The 18,973-nt window shown below is 53.3% G+C and overlaps 2 protein-coding genes and 1 long non-coding RNA gene across 5 annotated transcripts in view; 1 reads left to right on the top strand and 2 right to left on the bottom strand.

The window, feature by feature from the left end:
* Window positions 1–2,886: 2,886 nt before the first annotated feature.
* On the bottom strand, window positions 2,887–4,811 carry LOC111151652 (homeobox B2). Its single transcript, XM_022509781.1, has 2 exons — window positions 4,351–4,811; window positions 2,887–3,593 (listed from the first exon to the last, which is right to left on the bottom strand). The coding sequence occupies exons 1-2, from the start codon at window positions 4,730–4,732 to the stop codon at window positions 2,935–2,937; spliced, it is 1,041 nt and encodes a 346-aa protein (XP_022365489.1). The 5' UTR covers window positions 4,733–4,811; the 3' UTR covers window positions 2,887–2,934.
* LOC111151656 lies at window positions 3,425–10,931 on the top strand. Of its 3 annotated transcripts, XR_002640867.1 has the most exons (5): window positions 3,425–3,483; window positions 8,289–8,487; window positions 9,802–9,859; window positions 10,289–10,339; window positions 10,878–10,931. It is a non-coding gene; the product is annotated as an uncharacterized LOC111151656 (long non-coding RNA). The 3 variants fall into 3 exon arrangements; XR_002640866.1 differs by lacking the exon at window positions 10,878–10,931 and having other exon boundaries at window positions 10,289–10,349; XR_002640868.1 differs by lacking the exons at window positions 3,425–3,483; window positions 10,878–10,931 and adding an exon at window positions 6,529–6,591 and having other exon boundaries at window positions 10,289–10,349.
* LOC111151651 (homeobox B3) overlaps window positions 9,545–18,973 on the bottom strand; it is a 56,220-nt gene continuing 46,791 nt past the window's right edge. The window contains exons 3-5 of the mRNA XM_022509780.1: window positions 15,600–15,687; window positions 11,991–12,588; window positions 9,545–11,109 (exon numbers count right to left, since the gene is read on the bottom strand). Coding sequence (XP_022365488.1) covers window positions 10,283–11,109; window positions 11,991–12,438 — 1,275 coding nt within the window. The 5' untranslated portion in view covers window positions 12,439–12,588; window positions 15,600–15,687 and the 3' untranslated portion in view covers window positions 9,545–10,282. The remainder of the gene's footprint in view (window positions 11,110–11,990; window positions 12,589–15,599; window positions 15,688–18,973) is intronic.

Genomic DNA, 18,973 nt, shown 5'->3' with positions numbered 1-18,973 from the left:
TTTGGGGCCACTGGTTTGAGTTGGGGAGGACTGGAAGGGAGCAGCCAGGTTAAGCAACTCAAAAATTCTTAAGCACAGGAGGAAGGCAGGAAGCAAGGTGGCACTATGGTCTAGTAGGGCTGCTCAAACTCTAATGTGCATATAAATTACTTGGTGATGGGCTAAATTGAGATTTTGATCTAGTAGACTTGGAGTAGGGCCTAAGAGTCTGCATTTCTAACTAGCTTACAGGGAGTGCTGCTGCTGCTGGTCCATGGAGCAGCAAGCCTCTTAGAGAAAGGAAGCCTCACAGGCCCCAGAGTGTTGCAGACCAAGCCATGATCCCAGGGTGTGAATTCTCTCCAGCAGAGCAGATCCTGTATTTCTGGCATTGATGAAGGGTGCTCTCCTTTTGACCAAAGAAAGCTGGAAGGTGGGCAATTAGCAAGATCCTTCTGGTATTCTTGATCTTTGTAACAACCTGCTATAGCTGAAAGAGCATTTTTAATTAGACCAAATTATCTAGTTTGACTGTCCATAGACGTCAAAGCTCCAGCTGAAATGTCTGTTTCATTTTGTTGGTGTAGAGATGGCTATGTGCTGTGATTTTTAAGATGTTAAGCACTGCCTATGGGCATATTTTATAGAGAAATAAACACACAGCCCAGTGAGATGTATAGTGTGGTTTTAATATATTGTATATTTGCTTATTTATGGAGAAAATAAATACACAAGCCAATAAGCTGTGTATTATTACTTTAATATATTGAATTTATTTCATACCTATATATTTTATGAGGGAAAATAAACTAATAAGATACATGATATTATTATAATAACACATCTAATTGTTCTATGTTAATTTATTTATGAAAGAAATAAGTGCAACTTAACATGACATAAGATTATTTAATGCAGGAGATGAATTCTATATTAAGACAGTTTAAGGGATTAAATTCCAACTGAATAAGATGTGTGCACTTCCCACACTAAGGAACCAGTTAAAAAAATATGGGAGCGCCTGTCTAGTCCTATATGTCATGACCTATGTTGGCTCACGGCTTTTCGTGACAGTTGTTGCCTCTCGGTGCCTGGTACTCCAAGTCCCCGTCCTGCTGGTCCAGGGGAAAGTCTGGGAGGCCCAGGAAACAAACTGCTTTCTGAGAATGGCAGCATCTGCTGGGGAGGTAACCCTGCGGTGTCTGTTTCTGAGCCAGAGAAATATTAAGTAAACCTAAGGAGGATGGATGGCTTTCCAGGGCCCTTTAAATCTCCGCGTTCTCCGGAACAAACCAGGAGGCAGATGGGGGAGATCGATCCTCGGCTTCCCGCTTTGCCGGGTTTGCAAGGAGCCGGGCAGGGTGCGGTGGGGGAGAGCAGACCGTGGTGAGATGGCAGATGAAGTTGTTGGTAAGACAGGCGGGCCTGCATTTGGAGCGAGCCCCGGCCGAGCTTCAGATCCCAGCGCGAGGGACCCAAAGTCAGACCCGGCAAGGCCGACCCGGGCCTGCACGCTCAGCCCCCGCCCTGCGCGCCCGCCCCGCGCGGCCTCCGCGTCCACCTCGCGTCCTCAGCCTCCGCCGGCGGCATTTGTCTAAATAAAACAGAAACGAAAAGGAGGCTCCCTGGCTCTTGTTCCTCCGTGGCGTATGGAAGGTCTGGAAAGGAGACGGCGCGTGCGGGGACCGAAGCCTCCCGAAGCGGCTGTCATGGCGGCCACCGTCTCTTCCCTCGCCCTCCCCGCAGCTCGGCCCCAGCGCCATTTTGAGCATCTGCCTTGCTGCTCAGTCGCCCTCCAGCTCTCCTCGCTCCTCCTACCCGCCCCCGCAGGCCAAGCGCCTCCCGACTCAGGCCGGGCCTCCCCGGGCTCGCGGCCCCGCCGCTCCGCCGCCGCCCTCCCTACCCCGAAGCTCCGTGGTGGCCGCCCTGGTGCGCGGCCCGCTTCGCGCTTCACCCGGCCTTTCCGGCCCACTTGGAACCTGCTTCCCGAGAAAACCCCCGACCCCACTCGACGCCGTGGCCCGGCCCATGTACCCCGGCCTCGAGTCCCAGGCTTCCTGCGTTCGGGGAAAAAAGCCTTTCGACCCCGCTTGGGGCACTGAAGCGAGGAACCCGGGAAACCCGAGGACCCCTCCAAATTTGGCTAAACCTCTGCGCCCCCTCCCACGACCCCAAAGCCCGTCCCCGAGGCCTTCTTCTCCCGGCACCCTCGTCTGAACCTTCTCCCGTCACCCGCCCACCTTTATTTCTAAGAAGAGGTCCCAGAACCCCAGCGCAGGGCCAAAGGCCATCCGTTAGAGGGTGTCGAGGTGACAGAGCTTCCAGCAAGCCCCCCACCCCCCGCCCCGCCCCGCCAACTCCTCCGGAGCTGCGGGCCGCGCGGAGAAGCGGTGGCCAAATAGGGTTACTTTTGTACCACCCGGACTTAGCGGCCCAGGGGCGGGCAAGCCGAGCGTGAGGGAGTAACAGCAGGCCTAGTGGGGGGACGCAGGGAAAGGCACTGGGTCCCAACACAAACACTCATTGTCGTATTATAAAGACATTTATTTAATCTATGAAAATAATGTACAATAAATACTTTCCCCTTTTCCTATTATTAAAGAGTTTTAATAAATAATCTACGGTCTAAAACTTAAAAAAAAGAGAGAGAGGAAAACAAGTTCCTCTAGTTCTTTTTTTAAGAAAGCCCCCCTAGAGTTTAATTCCTGAGATTTCGTTGGAAGGAGTCTACCAAACGGAATTTTCCGGTGTGATTTTTCAAAAGACGCCCGAGTGCCCAGTATTTTCGAGAGAAAGGAAAGGAAATGGATTAAACGCTAATTCTGTAATACCTGAATTTTAGCAAAACACATTTAAAAAAAAAATTCTAAACGACTTGGGGGAGGGGGGGGGTCCTCGGGTTTTCCCGCAGACAGCGGAGGGGACGGGGTCGAAGGGCCCGGGAAGAGAAACAGGTTAGGGGAATTGCAGGTCGATGGCACAGAGGGTGCTGGTGAAGAAGTCCAGCTCCTCCTCGGAAAAGGGAACGGGGCTGTCGAGCGAGCCCTGCAGGCTGGGGGAGAGGCCTCCGGAGAGCTGGAGACAGGAGTCGGCCGCGAAGAAGTTGAGGTCAGGCAAGAAAGGCGAATCCTGCCGCTCCGGGAAGGCATCCTCCGGCAACTCCTCGGGCTCCAGCCCCGCGGCCGCGCGCGGACCGCCCCCCACGTGAGCGGTCAAAGGCTGCGGGCCCTGGGCGCCCGAGGGGGCCGGCGCGACCTCGGGCGGGCGAGAGCAGGCTTCCCGCGCCGCCCGCGAGGCGGAGGGGCGGCCCGGGCTGGCCACAGGCTCTTCGGTGGGCTCGCCGCCGTCTTCCGGGGCTCCCGGGCCGGCCGGCTCCCCATCGGACGGCTCTCGGTGCTGCGTCTGCCGCTTGTGCTTCATGCGTCGGTTCTGGAACCACACTTTGACCTGCCTCTCCGTGAGGTCCAGCAGGGCCGCAATTTCGACGCGGCGCGGCCGGCACAGGTACTTGTTAAAGTGGAATTCCTTCTCCAGCTCCAGCAGTTGCGTGTTGGTGTACGCGGTGCGCAGCCTGCGCGCCCCGCTGCCGGCGGCCTCCGGCAGTCCCGGGCCATCTGCAGGGAAAGCGGGCTGGGTGTCAGAGCGGGCCGTGTCCCCGGCCCCAGCTCACTCGGCTGAAGTGAAGACCACCCGATCTGCCAAAAAAACCAGTATCGGCAGTACCCTCCCTCCTCCCCGCCTATCGAAGCGGTTCGCTCCCACGGCGTTGCCGTTCTTTCCTGTCCCCCTCCCGCCGGCAGCCCCGGCCCGGGTCAGGGCAAAGCATTCGGAGAGCCGCCCACGGGCCACGCAAGGGGTAGGGAGAGGCTCCCTATTGCCCCCCAAACCTCAGAGCCTCCCTCCTGAGTCCTTGGAGTAGACCCCTCAATTCGGCACGTTGGAGCTCAACCCAGAGAGAGCGTTCCTTAAAAAAGATTGTTCCTCACTTCCTCTCCTCCCTTGCTTACAAAGCCCCCTCTTTTGGAGCCAGGGGAATTGGGGCCGAATCTTTTCTTGCCCTCAGATTCAACAACCCAGCAACACCACTTTCATTCCTCCACACAGATAAAGGTGAAAACCTCAATCAAATCCTTTTCTTCTAGCAGAGAAAAAGCTCTTCCCCAACCAGCTTCCAAAAGTCTGCTATAGTGGGGGAAAAAAAAAATTGCTGGCAGCGGCCAGGCCTGAACCCCAGCAGCGTATCGCTCCCTCATCCCTGGAATCGACCCGTCAAGGATCCCCAACAGGCTCGACACCTTTTCTACCTCCCCCATCGCTTTCTCCCCCTCTCTTCCAGCTGCCCCTCACCCCACCCCTACCCCGCTAACCGACCTGCTGGCGATCCGACCCCGGAGGCCGAAACGGAGGAGGTGGCCGGGGGAGACGAGGCGGATTGGCTGGGTTTCTTGGCGGATTTCTTCTCTTTCATCCAAGGGAACTTGGGGACCAAGGGGGCGGCGGGGAGCGGCGGCGGCGGCGGCAGAGCGGGCCCATCTTCGGCTCGCTTTTGGCTGCCGGGTCTCTGAAGGGTGGAGGCGCCGGGCTGGAGGCTGGGGAAGGTTTGCTCCAAAGGAGGAGGAGGAGGAATTAATGTCGACTCCTTGATTGATGAAGTTTGAAATGTCTCCAAGACAGCGGGGAAGGAAGTCAGACACTCCGCGAGCGATGGCTGGCTGTTTATAAACCCAATCTCCCTCTCAAATTCAAAATTCATGGCTTTCAATGGTGGGGGAGGGGGCCTGCTGGGGGGGGCGTCAGGAGGGAGGATCGGAAGGGACCCCCCCTCTTGCCCCCCCCAGGTTTATGTGATGGAGCGATTTTGGGAGGGGGAGATTTCGCTCTTTCTCTTTCTCTCTCTCTCTCTCTTTTTTTTTTTTTTTATTTTGGGCCTTTATAATTGTATATTGCTGATAAATACAAGCGTATGGGGACTCTCTCTATTAAACCCAGGACTCCGGCGAAATTGCAGGGAATTCATGGTCACGGGACTGGCCTCGGCCAATCGCTCGTCTGGGCCTGGTGGAAAACAGCATTATTTGCTTTAATTGATTCAAAAACTCTAGAGGACCACGACCTGGACACTGTGAGCCCCAAGTCCTACACTCCCCTCCCCAAAGCCTCCCTTTCTCCAGAAAGGCTAGAGGAACCTTTCTCTCATCCCCTACAGAGGATGGGAGGTTCCAAAAGCTGGGAAACAAGACAATCTAAGGGAGAAATCTTCCTCTTTTCTAAATACTTGTAATATAGAGTACATAATAGACTACATTAATGCTTTCTTTAAAATGCCAGCAGTGTTTTCTTCCCTACCCTTCCCCCGTTAAAAGGGGGGGGGGAGAAGGAAAAAACAAAAGAAAGCAAGCTGAGGATCTCATGTGGGAGGAAGAGGTGGTAGAAGAGGCTTCCATCCTTTGGGGAAGGTCAGTGTTACTGTGCAATAAGGAAGAGAAGAGATTTACAATCACCAGCACCACATCCCCATCCCAACGCCCAAAAGTCACAGATAAATCTTGGAAAATCGACAGGCACTCGCAGGCTGACACCGAGGAGTGAGATAGACGGTGAGGGGCCCTTTTGGACCTTTGGCCACCATAGCTGTGTGGTCTCAGGTCCCTCCTCTCCCCAGTGTTTGCAGCAGTGCCCCTGCCCCTATGTCCACCTGTCTTCCTCACGAGGAGTCATCGTCTCACTCTTTTTGATACCCCACAACAGACAGGATCTAAGGTGCCTGTGCCCCCATTGGAGCCTCAAGTCTGTCTCTGCACCCATATCCAGGGACATGAACAAGAACAGAGGGAGTCTGATTTAACTTAGAGCACTCTAACTCAGGTCAGTGTTTGGGGAGAGGATTTCCATCCCGGGACAAAGAGTATCCCCCATCCCGTTTTTTGCCAGCGTGCTAGTTTAAAAACAATAATAGTAATCCCTGGCAAGAAAGAATTCCCTGAACATGGAGAGGGTGAAAACAGTGAATAAGGAGATGATTTTCCATTTCTGGACCCCGTGGGAGGTTTTTTTTTTTTTTTTTAATTTATTTTGAGGGGATCAAGATACTCTGAACTTTAGGGAGTGCTGTAATTTACTGGAGAGATGGGACACAAAACTCGGGGCCCCAAGCAATTGGTGGGAAACTAGATCTCGATGCAGAAAATGAAAAGTCGATCTGGGGGAAGATTTTTAAATAAGTGGGTCAGAGGGACCGAGAGGAGATGAGGCGATCAATCTTAGCCCCCTGACAGCTCCCTCCGATGGCATCAAAGAATTTGGCTCTTTGGGAAAGCAGAGGGAACAGCCGAAATTCCACATCCCTTTAAAAGGCCTGGGGGTGGGGGGGATAGCAAAAGAGAAAGGTGATTCTGGGAGAGCGGGGAAACAGATGGGAAATGGGGACAGAGGGAAGGACGCTGAGTTGGGTGGAAAGTTTGTCTGGAGAACTCCCACGGCTCGGGCCTCCCCTCCCCCTCCTCCTCTCCGCTGCCAGGCAAGGAGGAGAAGGCTGGTTAGCAGAGAAATGGCAACTCAGCCGGGAGCTGGAACTAGAAACTTTCTGTCAATGTAACAGCCGCGTGGGTGGCGGTGAGTATTCATCCGCGTGGGTGGCGGTGAGTATTTAAAAAGGACGGAGAAGGACAGAGGAGAGCCAGGAGGAAGAAAGGGGATATGTAGGTGGGGGCTGCAGGGACAGGGGGTGGCCGGCTCTGGACGGTTCAGAACCGAGAGCGCTGCTCTGCACTGGGCAAACTGGCCAGAGACCGTTGTGTCCCACTCCAGTCCAAACAAGAGCGTTTTTTTTTTTTTTTTTTGGCCCTTGGGGGGTGGGGGTGGGGGGGGGGGGGGGGGGGGGAGGGGCACAGAAGAATCCGAGTAGTTGTCTGGAAGTTGTGCAGTGAGGCCTGAAAGAGGGTTCTCCCTCTGGCCACCCCCCACCCCCTTGAGAAGCCGTGGAAGTTTCTTCCACAGCCTCTCCAGCTGGCTGCAGGATGGAACGCTTCTCTGGGCATCCACTCCGGCCCAGGCTGTCCCTGCAGGAAATACGGCTCTCTTTAACCCTGCTGACAGATTTTACGGCCAGATTAGAGAAGAGCAGAAAAGTTGGGTGTTAAAAGGGGCCAAGAGAGCCCTCGTTCCCAGAGACACTGCTTGCCGCCTCCTGTGGTGCCATGAATCTTAGAGCACAGAGATTCCCCCCCACGACTTTGGCTGCTTAGCTAGGGCCTGGTATCTCGCAGAAAGAAGGGTAGAGGACACCAAGCCAAGTGGGCCCTTATTTTTCCTTTGCAATTCCAGCTTCAAGCCAAAGCTCTGCTTTTCAAACTCAAACTAAGTAAATCCCTTCTCTTGGCCTGCCTCTCTCCAGCCAGATAAATAATCAATCCCCTCCACCCCCAGAGCCAAACATGGCGCTTCATGTAGTTACATCATTCAGAAAATGTTATTCAGGGAAGAGGAAGAGGGAAAGACGGAAAGAGAGAAAAACCCTTGAGCGTTATTTGATCCCAATCAAACTTTGCACGCTCTTATGCCTTTAAATTATAGCCTGACCCGATGCTAAATTGCTTGCTGCTTGGTTGAGCCGAGTCCAGTTAAAATCCTACTTGGTGGGGGGAGGAGGAGGGTGTAGAATTCAGGTTGCTTTTTTTATTGTTATTTATTGTTGCATAAAGACTGTAATTACTAACCTTGGACTGCCAGGATGCAACATAAAAATGAAAATCAGCCCTCGCTTTAAGGCTGAGGGCCTGGAACGATTCTCACTGACACTACCCCCCCCCCATCAGTACCACCAAATATATGCTCCTAATTAAGCAATGCGGGCGCATCGCTTACAATTAGAATTATGCAACTCTTCAGCGCAGCCATCGCTTCTCTTTCAACGAATTAGCTCCATATTTCAGCCGCCCTGTCTCTTCGCTCTTATCGGCTCTGGCGACGCGGCGGTGACATTTCATCTTTGACAGACCCTCTCTATCCTCGCTCCAATGTGATAAAACTTTTATGGAACCACGACTAAGAAATGAAGTTTTCCCAAAGATCGTGGAAACGGAACTGCACATTAGCCTGGGGACCATTTTATTTACGCTGGGATCCAAGCGCTTGTTCCATCCTCCTCCTCCTCTCCCCTTTCCTTGGCAGGAGAAATCATGGGCGCCTCCTCTCCCTCCGCCCCGAGTTTTATTTAGTGATTTAATTTCACTTTAGTTGTAAGGTTTGACCTGAGAAGTCTAGGCCTCAGATTTTTTTTTTTTAATCATTTTCCTTTGTTTTCATTTTAGACCCAATGGTGGTTGGGCTCCGGGTCACGTGACGACTTCTTTGTAGCTCCGGAAGAGAACTGTGAAGTTTAGGTTGCTTGGAAGAAGCAGTAAACGGCCAGATTTTGTTATTGTTGTTGTTGTTGTGTAAGGGGTGGCCAGGAAGTTGTGGCCAAAGGAGCAAGAAGACAAAAGGTCAATGAGAAAAACTGAGAAGCAAGTAAGCCAAACAAAAAGACCCAAAGAGAGCACCCAAGAGTCCTCATCCCCTACCTCCAAAGCACCCCCCACCCCTGCTTCCTCCCCAGCAACTTGTTACTTAAATCTTAGCTAAAGAAGTTGGCAGAACGTTCCAGGCCTGAGGCATGGTAAGGGAGGGGATAGGGACCTGAGCCCTGGGTACAAAAGCCAGTATAGGGTCTCAGTGTCCTCCTTTCCTTGGAGGAAATATGGCAGTCAGCAGCCTTGCTCTGCTATCTAAATTGGACCACCAGGACAAGATAAAATTGTTAACAGAAAGTTTATTCAAGAATTGTTTGACAGACAACCCTTTCAAGTAAGGAAAAAAGTAACTACAGAAGAACAAAGAAAGTTCCAAGAGGGAATTAACTCTAATTCTACAAATTCAGGACTATACAGTGACAATAGGAGCTGAGTTCATGCCTTTTAGAACTAATTACAATTGCTCATAAGTACGAGTTTAACATAAATCTACAGCTCTTTTCTAGAGTACAATAACTAAAATAGCTGGTTTTACATGACAGGAAACACAATGTCCTTTATAACAAGTAAATACTAAAAAAGTACAGTTTTTCATTTTTTCCCTCATATAAATACATAATGTAGGGGGGATAAATAATACAAAAAAGAAAATATTTTAACAAGCTATAACCAATAAATATATATGAAAATGTTCACTAGAACACACTTTTTGAGCGATGCTGGATTCCTGCAGGCCCAGGCATCTCTCACAGTTGTTTTTATATCCATTAAAATGTAAACTCTAAGTGCAACAAAAGTGTCCTGTCAGGGGGTTGGGCAAGGCGTACAGGCCCAGCTGAAGCCCCTGCCTGGGACAGACAGTTTGTTAAAATATACCCTGTTTTCACGTTAAGTCAAGAGAGCAACAGAAGAAAAGAAAAGTGTAGAACCTCGTGTCGCCGATTGCTTTCTGTGGAGAGAGGGGGATGGTCCTGGAGCTGAGATGGGAGGCCGCAGAATGGGCAAACCTTTAGTCCTGACACCTTGCCTGCTCTGACCTCCCAGTTTCCATAAAAGAAAAATATATATATTTATAATATAGACAGCTCCGACTTTCAGGATCTCTCACCATCCCTGAGCCCTCTGAAAACTAATAGATGGGGGCGGGGTAGAGATATTAATGTCCTAAAGCAGAGACTATGGGGCTAAAAATGGAGGGAATACCCAATAAACCTCAAATAGTTGGGAAGAAACTTGAGGCTTCATGGAAGTGGGAGGGGAGCGTGCTTTGTGCCCTTGGTTTTGAAATGCGCTTTCTTTTGTTTTTTAAAAGGAGAATTGGAAGGGGGGGAAAAATCAAGATTTGGAGAAATTAACCACAGAGATGGAAGGTAAGTTGGTTGGTTGGTGATGGCCTAGCCATCTTGTCTGTTTTTGTTTGTTTGTTTTAATGTGCTTCTCTACCTTGCTTCCCTATCTCCTCTTCCTCCACCCCACTCGGAGCGTAGAATCCCAACTGGGTATTGCTGGAGGCCTAGGGTTGATGGGGTCATCTCATCTCCACAATCCGCTGTGGAGTGCTCTCCAACGGCTTGGCAGGCAGATGGAACAGGGACTGGAGGACCTTAAAATATAACTTCTCAGGCCAGGGGAAGGGAAAGGAGCTGCAGGCCTGGCCTTCCCAGGAAGCGTGGCTATCACCTCCTGGCTTTCTCCGTCAGACCTCCAGGATGCCCTCCCGGAGCCCGGCGGCCCGGCGCCTCTTCTGGCTCTCATTTACCCCATGGCCTCTCCCCTCCGCCCTCCCTCTCCCATCACAGGTGTGTTAATTTGGGCGCTTCTTGGATTCTACCCTGAGGAGGAGGCGCATGGTGAGAGGAGAGGTCTGTGTAGGTAGGGTGGGGATCGCAGGGTCCGTGGTGCTGGTTGGGGGCCATAGGGGGCGCCCCATTGTAGTCCAGGTTCCCCGAGGGGTGGTGGGAAAGGTGGTTGAGGCCGTAGAGGGAGGGGCCGGCAGGGGGCGGCAGCGGATCCGCGTAGCCGCCCCCGCCCACGTACACCGGGCTGCCCTGCATGGTGGGCGTCCCGTAGGCGCCCCCATTGGCTTGGAGGACATGAGGCTCGTAATCGGGCGCCGGGGTCGGGGGGTACTTCTGCGGGGCGCCGCAGCCTTTGAGAGGGGGCTGGTAGTTGGAGGGCAGCGCGTAGGCATTCTGATGGGCTTTGCCGAAGGCGGGCGGGGACGGGCTCTCGTAGCTGGGGGTCATGGAGTGTAAGGCGTTCATGAAGCCGGCGGTGGACTGCATGGGCTGCGGGGGGCTGCCGGCGGGGGAGGGGCCCCCGGACGACGAGGCCAGGCCCTTGGCCTTCTGGTCCTTCTTGTACTTCATGCGCCGGTTCTGGAACCAGATCTTGATCTGCCGCTCGCTGAGGTTCAGCAGGTTGGCCATCTCCACGCGGCGCGGCCGGCACAGGTAGCGGTTGAAGTGGAACTCCTTCTCCAGCTCCACCAGCTGCGCGCTCGTGTACGCCGTCCGCGCGCGCTTGGACGCCGCCGACCCCGGGGGGCTCTTGTCCCCTCCCCCGCCGCCGCCGCCGCCGCCCCCGCCGCCGCCACTGCCGCCGCCGCCGCAGCCCTCCGCTGGATCCGAGGGGGAGGGGTGGGAAGGGGACAAAATGAAATAAAAGATAATTACTGAACACGCCGAAATTGAATGCATGGTTTCTTAATAAATCCAGGCCTGGACTCGGAGCCCCCGCCGCCCTCCCCTTCTCGTCCCCGCCTCCTCCTCACCACCACCCCCCCAACGCCCGTCGCATTAGCGGACACTCTATAATAGTGGCATTTATTAAGAGACCTGTTCTCCTCTTGCTGCCCCAGCTTATGAAAATTTGATCATGTCACGCAGACAGAGCCGCATGGCCATTTATTTAGAGCTGGATTTTCGCGCGCACGCTTTCTCCCCCCATCCCCAATTCCAGGTTCTGGGAAGACCCCCCACCTCCCACCCTCCCACCCCTACACTTCCTGCTGGGTCCTATGGACAAGGTGGGCGGCCGAGGAGAACCCCTGGGGGAATCTGGACACTCGGGGGGGGGGGCAGGGCGCGGAAGCGCGGCTCGAAGAGGCTGCTTTGCCTGGGGGCCGGCACCCCAGGCCGCCGGAGCGCTTGTGATTAATACCCACAGTAATCATACTTAATAATAATCAATCGTTGACGACTCTGCGTCTGCTGGCGCGTCTCGTGGCTCTGCGGCCTTGCGAAGGGCTGCGGCCGCGCGAACACCTGGCCTTCTACAGCGCTCGGCAGCTCAGGTGGAGGGCGGCTGGAGGGAGAGGGTGCTGGCGGGGTCAGGGGTCGTCAGGGGGAGGAGGGTGGGTACGGGCAAAGCGCCGCAGCCGCCGCGACCTTATATTGTTCCCAGGCCGCCGCCCGGGCGCCTAGGGGCTGGGTGCTAGAATAACAGTGACATTCCTGGCCCGGACAAAAGCTGACGACGAGGAAGGCAGAGAGCTGGTACCTGTGCTGGGGGAGCCGTTTTTCAGCTTGGACGTTTGCCTTGACTCTTTCATCCAGGGGAATATCTGTTTGGTGAGGGTGGAGTTGGAGCCGGGAACGCACTTGGGGGTGCCGCTTTTGCTGGGCCCGCCCCCATTACTGCTGTTGCTAGTGGTACTGGGAGGTGCGGCGCTGGGCGGGGGTGAGCCGGGCGGGGCGGGCAGGGGCTCGGGGGCCAGGCCGGGCCTCATGCAGCTGCCGTTGAGCTCCTTGCTCTTGGCATGCGGGGCGGCGTTGCCCAGGGACTGCAGCGAGCACGCTGAGCGCTGGTAGTCGCCCTCCAGGTGCGTGGCGGCCTGAAAGGGGGGTTGGGGGGGACCGTCGTAGCCGAAGCCATTGCTGCCAGGGTACGAGGAATAGCCTCCGAAGAGTGCTGCCGCGGCGTTGTCGTAGTAGGTGGCTTTCTGCATCGCTGGGCGAGGCCCGGACAGTGGGTGGCAACTTGCAAGAGCCTGATACCCTCACGACCGGACATTGGCACCCGCGGGGGTCACGTGAGGCGCCGGACCCCCCCTCCCCTTTTTGCCCCCCTCCTCCCGAGTCCGTTGGGAGCGGCTGACCTGCGGGGCGAGAGAAGAGACACAAGGGGGAGAAGAGGACTGGGGCTCGAATCCATCTTAGGAGCTGAAAAGGGAACTGACATCAATAGGGTTTTTTTCTTCTCCCCCACCCCAACATCTTCAAAGCAGATGCTGAGGCCACTTTCCTGACCTGAAATGGATTTTTCTTATTTCTTATTTTAATTTTAAGGAAAAAGTCCACCAGTTATTATTTCCACTTCTACTGTTTTGGGGACTGCCTAGGTACAATATCTTACTACCGCAAAGGCCATCGTTTCTCTCTCCTGCCTGCATGCTAGCCCCTGACCTCTTCTGCCTCCCTCTCCCAACCCCCCCACCCAGCTCTGGGATAGGGTGGCTCAAGGGGTGGGGGGGACTAGGAGACTCCAAAATAAAAGCATCACCAACACCCTCCTCTGAGCTGAGAGGCCTCCTGCCGCCTGTCTTTGCCTCCCTCCATGTCCATCTAGGTCTCTCACCCAAGCAGAGTCTACCCTGGAGGAAAAAAAAAACAAAAACAAAAAAAAACAGAGGATCTCCTAAAGAGACAGGAAGGAGAAGCAAGTTGAGCAGGGAACCTTCTCCTGTGAGGAGCCCTCTCGTTCTCCTCCCACCTCACGGAGACTACAGCCTGACCTAGAAACTTCCTGAAGATTTTTTAACCTCCAGAGCCAGCACTACCGAGCCTCCTCAGTGGCCCTGCGGCAGGTACCAGCACCTTCAGTCTGAGTCTCTCCTCAGCCAAGTCTGGGACCCAGTGGATAGCAGCCCCCATGGGGCCCCCAAATGGAGCAGGATTGTTTCCATTTCCCTGGCCCGCCTGATTGGTGCGGTGACCATTTGGCCCAAGTCTCTCCCGGCTCCATTTTTTCCATCAGACCTAATTTTTTTCCCACCCTTTTCCTTGACAGTCTGTTTCCTTTGATTTCTCCAAAAGAAGAAAAGAAGAGAGAAACTGGATAACTGCTTGACTTTTCTACCAAGAGATGCGAGAGTGCTTCCTGAATGAGAACACCTTTACCCAAGACAAAAAAGAAAGTCAACAGAGCAATCAGAACAAAATTATTCTCTGGGTTGGAAACGGGGTACTTTGTTTACTGAAGTTTTCCAAGGCAAAAAAAAAAAATCATTATTTTAACACAGACTTTTAAAACTGTGCAGAAAAAAAATAAAGCTCCAAGCTGTCATAGGATTTTGTGTATTTATTCTAAAACTTCTGACTGCATTTTTTTCCTCCCTGCCTTCCCGCATCTCTCACCATCGCATTTCATAAAACCTCCAGAGTGACCCTGTCTTCTGACATGTGAGTTTGGACTCCTTAAATCTCATTCAACCCAGCTGGTACTCCAAAGAAAACTAAAGATAGGAAAATAAAATAAAAGGAGTGCAGATGAAGGAAGTCTCTCCCCCACATAAATCCCCTTCTTAATGGCAGAGATTTACACTCAAAAGGGAGCCAGGGTAGCCCTGAGATCCGATTGGTTTCTGGGAAGAATTTGTTTCTGGGAAATACACATGGGTCTGTCAAGCAGCAGGTCCTTCCAGGGAGAAGAACTGGAGTTCAATTGACCAGGCTGACCCAATCCCTTTATTATTATTACGATTAGCCTCTGATGATTTAACCAAAATTAGCTTCGGAGCAGCCCTGGATGAAGGGGGAATTAATTAACAGGTATCAGTTGAGTTTGTTATTAATAGATAGAGAAGAGAATGAAATAAAAACGTTGGAAAGGGTTGGCTGGCCGGGCCCTAGCTTTATTTAGTCTAAATGATTGTTACGAGCAGTAATGATGATGATGATGATGATGGTGATAATAAAGCAATAATCTGACTAGACGCCTGGGGCCGAAATTCCTGTCGTTCCCCCTGCAATAAACCTGGAAACCATCGTAGGACAGAGGCCAGGCGAGTGTGGGAAGCGGAGAAGCCAGAGACGTAACAGGAAAGAATGGAGATTCCGCCGGCGGCGAGACAGGGCCGGGAGGTTTGTGGCCAGAGCTAGCCCCTGGCTGCCGCCTCCGGCTGTCTGGGACGTGGCTGCCGCGGTAGCTAGCAGGAGACTAGCTCTGCTGGCCCAAGGAGGCGAAGAGAAAGCGTCCAGGACGCCTAAATGGCTCGCGGCCGCAGGTTCCAAGCACACCGGGCTGAGGGCAGCAAGTTTGGGCGCTGGAGGTAACCGAATTAAAAGGAGCCCTGGCAACTCTGCTCCGGGACTTTGGCAGGCCCGGATCGGCCGCAGGGCGCAGAGGCCCAGCTGATGGGACAGTGAAAAGAGGTTAAGGTGTTGAGGGGATCCGAGATCTAGGGATCCGGGAGAAGCGGGGGTGGGGAGCAGCTCTACCAAGCCAAACATATCTATTTCCCTTGCCTCCATGTTGGAAAAATCCAGGCTCCATATGGCTTCTCCGGAGAGAGGGAGGGAGGGAGGGAGACGGTGGCTCCCGGCTTCCCCCCAGGGTCTTGTTGGAGAAGGGCGGTCGGTGAGCAGCCCCAAGAACCCCACCTGTCCAGGCACACCCCTGAAAAGAACCGGGGAGAGTAACAATAGCTGGGGAAGCCCGCAGAAAGGGGACAGGCCCTCTTCCAGGACTTAAAAAAAAAAAAAAAAAAAAAAAAAAAAAAAAAGATTAGTGGAAGGAAGAAAAATAAAAGAACAAGAAAGGAAAAGAGAGAAAGGTTAGGCTCTTCTTTGTAGCCGGGGGGAAATTCAGCCCTGGATCTGGCTGCTGAAAGAAAAGAGAGGAGAAAAGGAGAGAAGCAAGAAGGGAGAGGGAGAGAGGGAGAGAGGGAGAGAGGGAGAGAGGGAGAGAGAGAGAGAGAGAGAGGGAGGGAGGGAGGGGGAGGGAGGGAGAGAGAGAGAGAGAGAGGAGAGAGAGGAGAGTCGCTGCGTGGAAGGAAGCTTAAAGCTTGTGAACTCTTCTTGAACCGAGATTGGAGTCATATGGGCCATAAATCATTGAGACATACTCTCCGCCATTCACAAACTGATAGCCTATTTCAGTCCAGCTTACCTTAGCCACCGACGAGGGGAGAACAGGCAGACATAATATATATTCACATCGAGCCCCAGCGCGAGCGGCAGGCGAGAAATCTCCCCTCCTTGAAGGCAAAGGAAAAAAAGACCACTGTTTAAAGCTGCGTCGCCCCCCCCCATCAATAGCCACCCCGGCTGGGGAGCCCGAGGGGCACAGCGGCCGGAGGAGCCGCGCGGCGTCCGCTTCAATTCACTCGGCTTAGGAGCGGGGGGTGCTCAGGAGGGAGGGGGTGGGGAGCGGGGAAAAAAATAGAAGAAGACCGAAAGGTGCTCGGGCGGCTCAGCTGGCTGAGAATCCAGCTCCGGGCTCCGGCTCGGCCAAGCCGCCACAGTGTGGTTGCCCTACAAGACTGGTACGCCCTACTCTCCGTAACAATGGCCTCTGCTTTTGCACAGGGAAAAAAACCACACAGACACACACACACACTCACTCACTCACACACACACAAGCTCACACACACCCCCACCACTCCCCCTTTAGCAAGCTTAGATGCCTGATAAGGAGGGAAGAAGGTGTTGGTGGTGATGGGGGAGGGGGCCGTTTTTTAAACCCCCCCCCAAAAAAAGTGAGAAAGGAAAGAAGGTAGAGATTTTTGGTTTGCTTTTGTTTTTTAGGAACAGGTAAATTTTTAAATTGAGATTTTGGCGGGGGAGGAAGAGGAGGGCACAGGCAAGGCAAAGCCGGTGGATTTCACAGCTCCGCCGCACCCCACTGGTTAAACCATTATGCTAACTGAGAAGTAGGTGGGGAAGCCTAGTCAAAGGCACCCAAGGTGCCTGGGGGGGGGGTGCTGGGTGCCCCTCTGCGTTGATTTGCGGTGGCAACACTGGGGCTTACTGCCTTTTTTTTTTTTTTTTTTTTTAAGTAGTTTCACTCCTCCGGGACTAGTGGCTGGGTCTACCGCCCTCTCGTCCTGGCTCCCCACTCCAAGTCTCCCAGTCTGTTTCTTCTCTTCCCCCACACCCTCCCTACTTCTTCTCTCTCCCCGCAAATCTCCAGGCTCAGTTTCCAACCGGTAGGGGGGACAGCCAGACCTTCCTTTTTTTTTTTAAACACCCCCCCCCTTTTGAGAACAGACAACAAGCGGTGAGTGATTATTTTAAAAATCCAGACCATCTTGCAGGAGGAGGGGGTTGAGGGGAGGGTGACAAAAGGAGCACTCTGTTCGCTTGAGCTCCAGACACGGCTGGCAATAGAGAGGCTGTAAGAACTTAACGGAGAAGTTTCTGTTAAGATTCTCACCTCCGGATAGGCAGAAGGGGCTAAGGGTGATAAGGACATTTGTACTTCTAAGAAGGTGAGAAGAGCTACCAAAATGGTTTCATCTTAAATGCGCTGACAGAAGAGAAGGAGGGTAGTTATTATTATTATTCAGAACAAACCTGTTTGTTTCTCTTAGCTCTGCAAGATTTATGGCTCTTGGCCCAAGTGAGGAGGACTACAAAAGCTAAACTTTTCTTAGAGTGGGTTTGAGAAGGGGAGGAAAAGGCGAGGAGGCCTGTAGGAGGGAGCCATGAGTCAAGAATGTAGGTGTCTGCAGATTGGGGGCGGGGGTGGGGAACAGCCACTCCCGGTGGAGGAGAGACAAACAGAGGACCAGGACATCTCCCAAAGCAGGAGTGTTTGCAACTCTGCCTAACTGCTGACTCGGGGCTTAGGGGATCAAATAGAAGGCAGAGAGTCTCTCTTTTCTACAAAGGCAGCTTGGAAAACCTGTTAACTTCGAGTACACAGAGCCAGCCAATACCCTGTGACCTCCTGGTTAGAATGCTTGGCTTTTGCCTTCTCCCATCTGGATGCACCAGAAGAGATGGGACTGGGAGAACAAAGGTGAGAGATATTTCCAGCTATTGTCTCCCCTCCAGGAGAGGGTGGCCTTGTCTGGCAAAGCTTCCCTCACACCCTACTCACAAGCTCTGCTTTGAGCTGAGAAAGGGTCCTACTCTTCTAGAGAGTGCTCCCCGGGCCTCCTCCTGCCCCTACAGCTTTCAGTCCCGCTAAGTCAGTTTTTTCATGGGCTGGAGCAGCCAATTTCTTGGGGCCTTGCTGAGCAGGGGGTGGGTGGGACCCATGGCTTCCCTGCCCCCCAGCAACAGGAACCACACGCAGAAACTCCTACTGTGATGTCCCAAGGACCTTACCCCCTGCCTAGAGAGCTGGTGGCTGAAGGAAGGGGGGAGTGGTGAGGATAGAGGGTGGGAACCATTTTTCTGTTTATTAGGAGTCACAAGAAGACATCTTAAATGCCCAAGCCCAAACCTATGTTTCGACTCAAGCCAGGCCCCTCAAAGAACGCCATCATGGCTGCTCGTGTGTGTGTGTGTGTGTGTGTGTGTGTGTGTGTGTGTGTGCGCGCGCATCTGCACGGAGCCTGTCCTGAGATTTCTAGACCCTGGTTAGAGACCTGAGATGTTGGTTCTATGTAGCTTTGGGCCTGGTGGGTTGGGGACTCAGCCCAGGGAGGCTTCCAGAGGCCTGAGAGAAAGGGCACCTTTGGGTCTTTTCTCTTACTCCCCAAAATTGAAAGTCAAAAAATGTACCTCAGACCTTCAGCTCTCCTAAGCTGCTGCTACCACTAGCTAGAGAAGGTCATGCAAAACTGAGGGAAGAGGAGAACCTGGTCACTGTGGGGCTGCACAGCATTACCTCCAGGAATTAAGAAACCCCAGAGGGCACCCAGCCAGCTGTGGGCCTGTGAGACTGGGCTGCCTGAGGGTCTGGCCTGGAGCTGAGCTGAAGGAGGCTGGAGGAGCTTTCCAAAGACAGAGGAGGACCCTTCTTCTCCCAGAGTCTCCTCAACCCATCGTGGTCCCTTCTGGCAACGCCAGGAGCCGCGGGGCACGGTGGGGTGGGGGTGAAAAGGAGGACTGGGGATCCAGAAAGCTAACCTGGAGAAAAATATCAGAGGACACGCACCCCCCAAATGCGGTAGGAGAAGGAGTGGGGGGTTCTTATTTATCCTGGAGAACAGAGCCCATTTGAACTGCTTGGGAGGAAATTACGTCTCAGTCTGGTTTCTTTCTTGTCTTTTTTCCTCCTTTCTTGGAGATTTCTGGCTGGGTGGGAGAACAGGCAGCTTGGAGGGTGCCCAGTTCCTCCGAGCTGTTGCTGCAGGCTGGGACCCTTCAAACTTCAGGGGACAAAGGCGGGGGCAGTGAGGAGCTTGGCGGGGGGACTTGGAGTAGGAGACATCACAGGGCTATGAGGGAAGACTGGGGTCTGGAAAAAGAGGGAGAAGAGAAGTTTATCACTCCTGACAAGGAAGTGACGATTTAGGGGCAGACCAGAGAGAGGAGTGAACAATTTCCTCCCGGACCCAAGTAGGGAAATTTGGGCAAACTTACCAGGTA

Source organism: Enhydra lutris, unplaced genomic scaffold (assembly GCF_002288905.1).
Source record: "Enhydra lutris kenyoni isolate GAN:26980312 unplaced genomic scaffold, ASM228890v2 scaffoldscaffold26, whole genome shotgun sequence".
In the NCBI taxonomy this organism is placed as follows: Eukaryota; Metazoa; Chordata; class Mammalia; order Carnivora; family Mustelidae; genus Enhydra; species Enhydra lutris.
Note: the sequence above shows the minus strand (reverse complement) of the source record. Positions and strands in the feature narration are given on the sequence as shown.

Coding starts and splice junctions, on each gene's coding strand:
- LOC111151652 (XM_022509781.1), bottom strand. CDS start 4,732: ATGAATTTTGAATTTGAGAGGGAGATTGGGTTTATAAACAGCCAGCCA. Junction 3,594..4,350: donor CGGGGTCGGATCGCCAGCAG/GTCGGTTAGCGG, acceptor CTTTCCCTGCAG/ATGGCCCGGGACTGCCGGAG.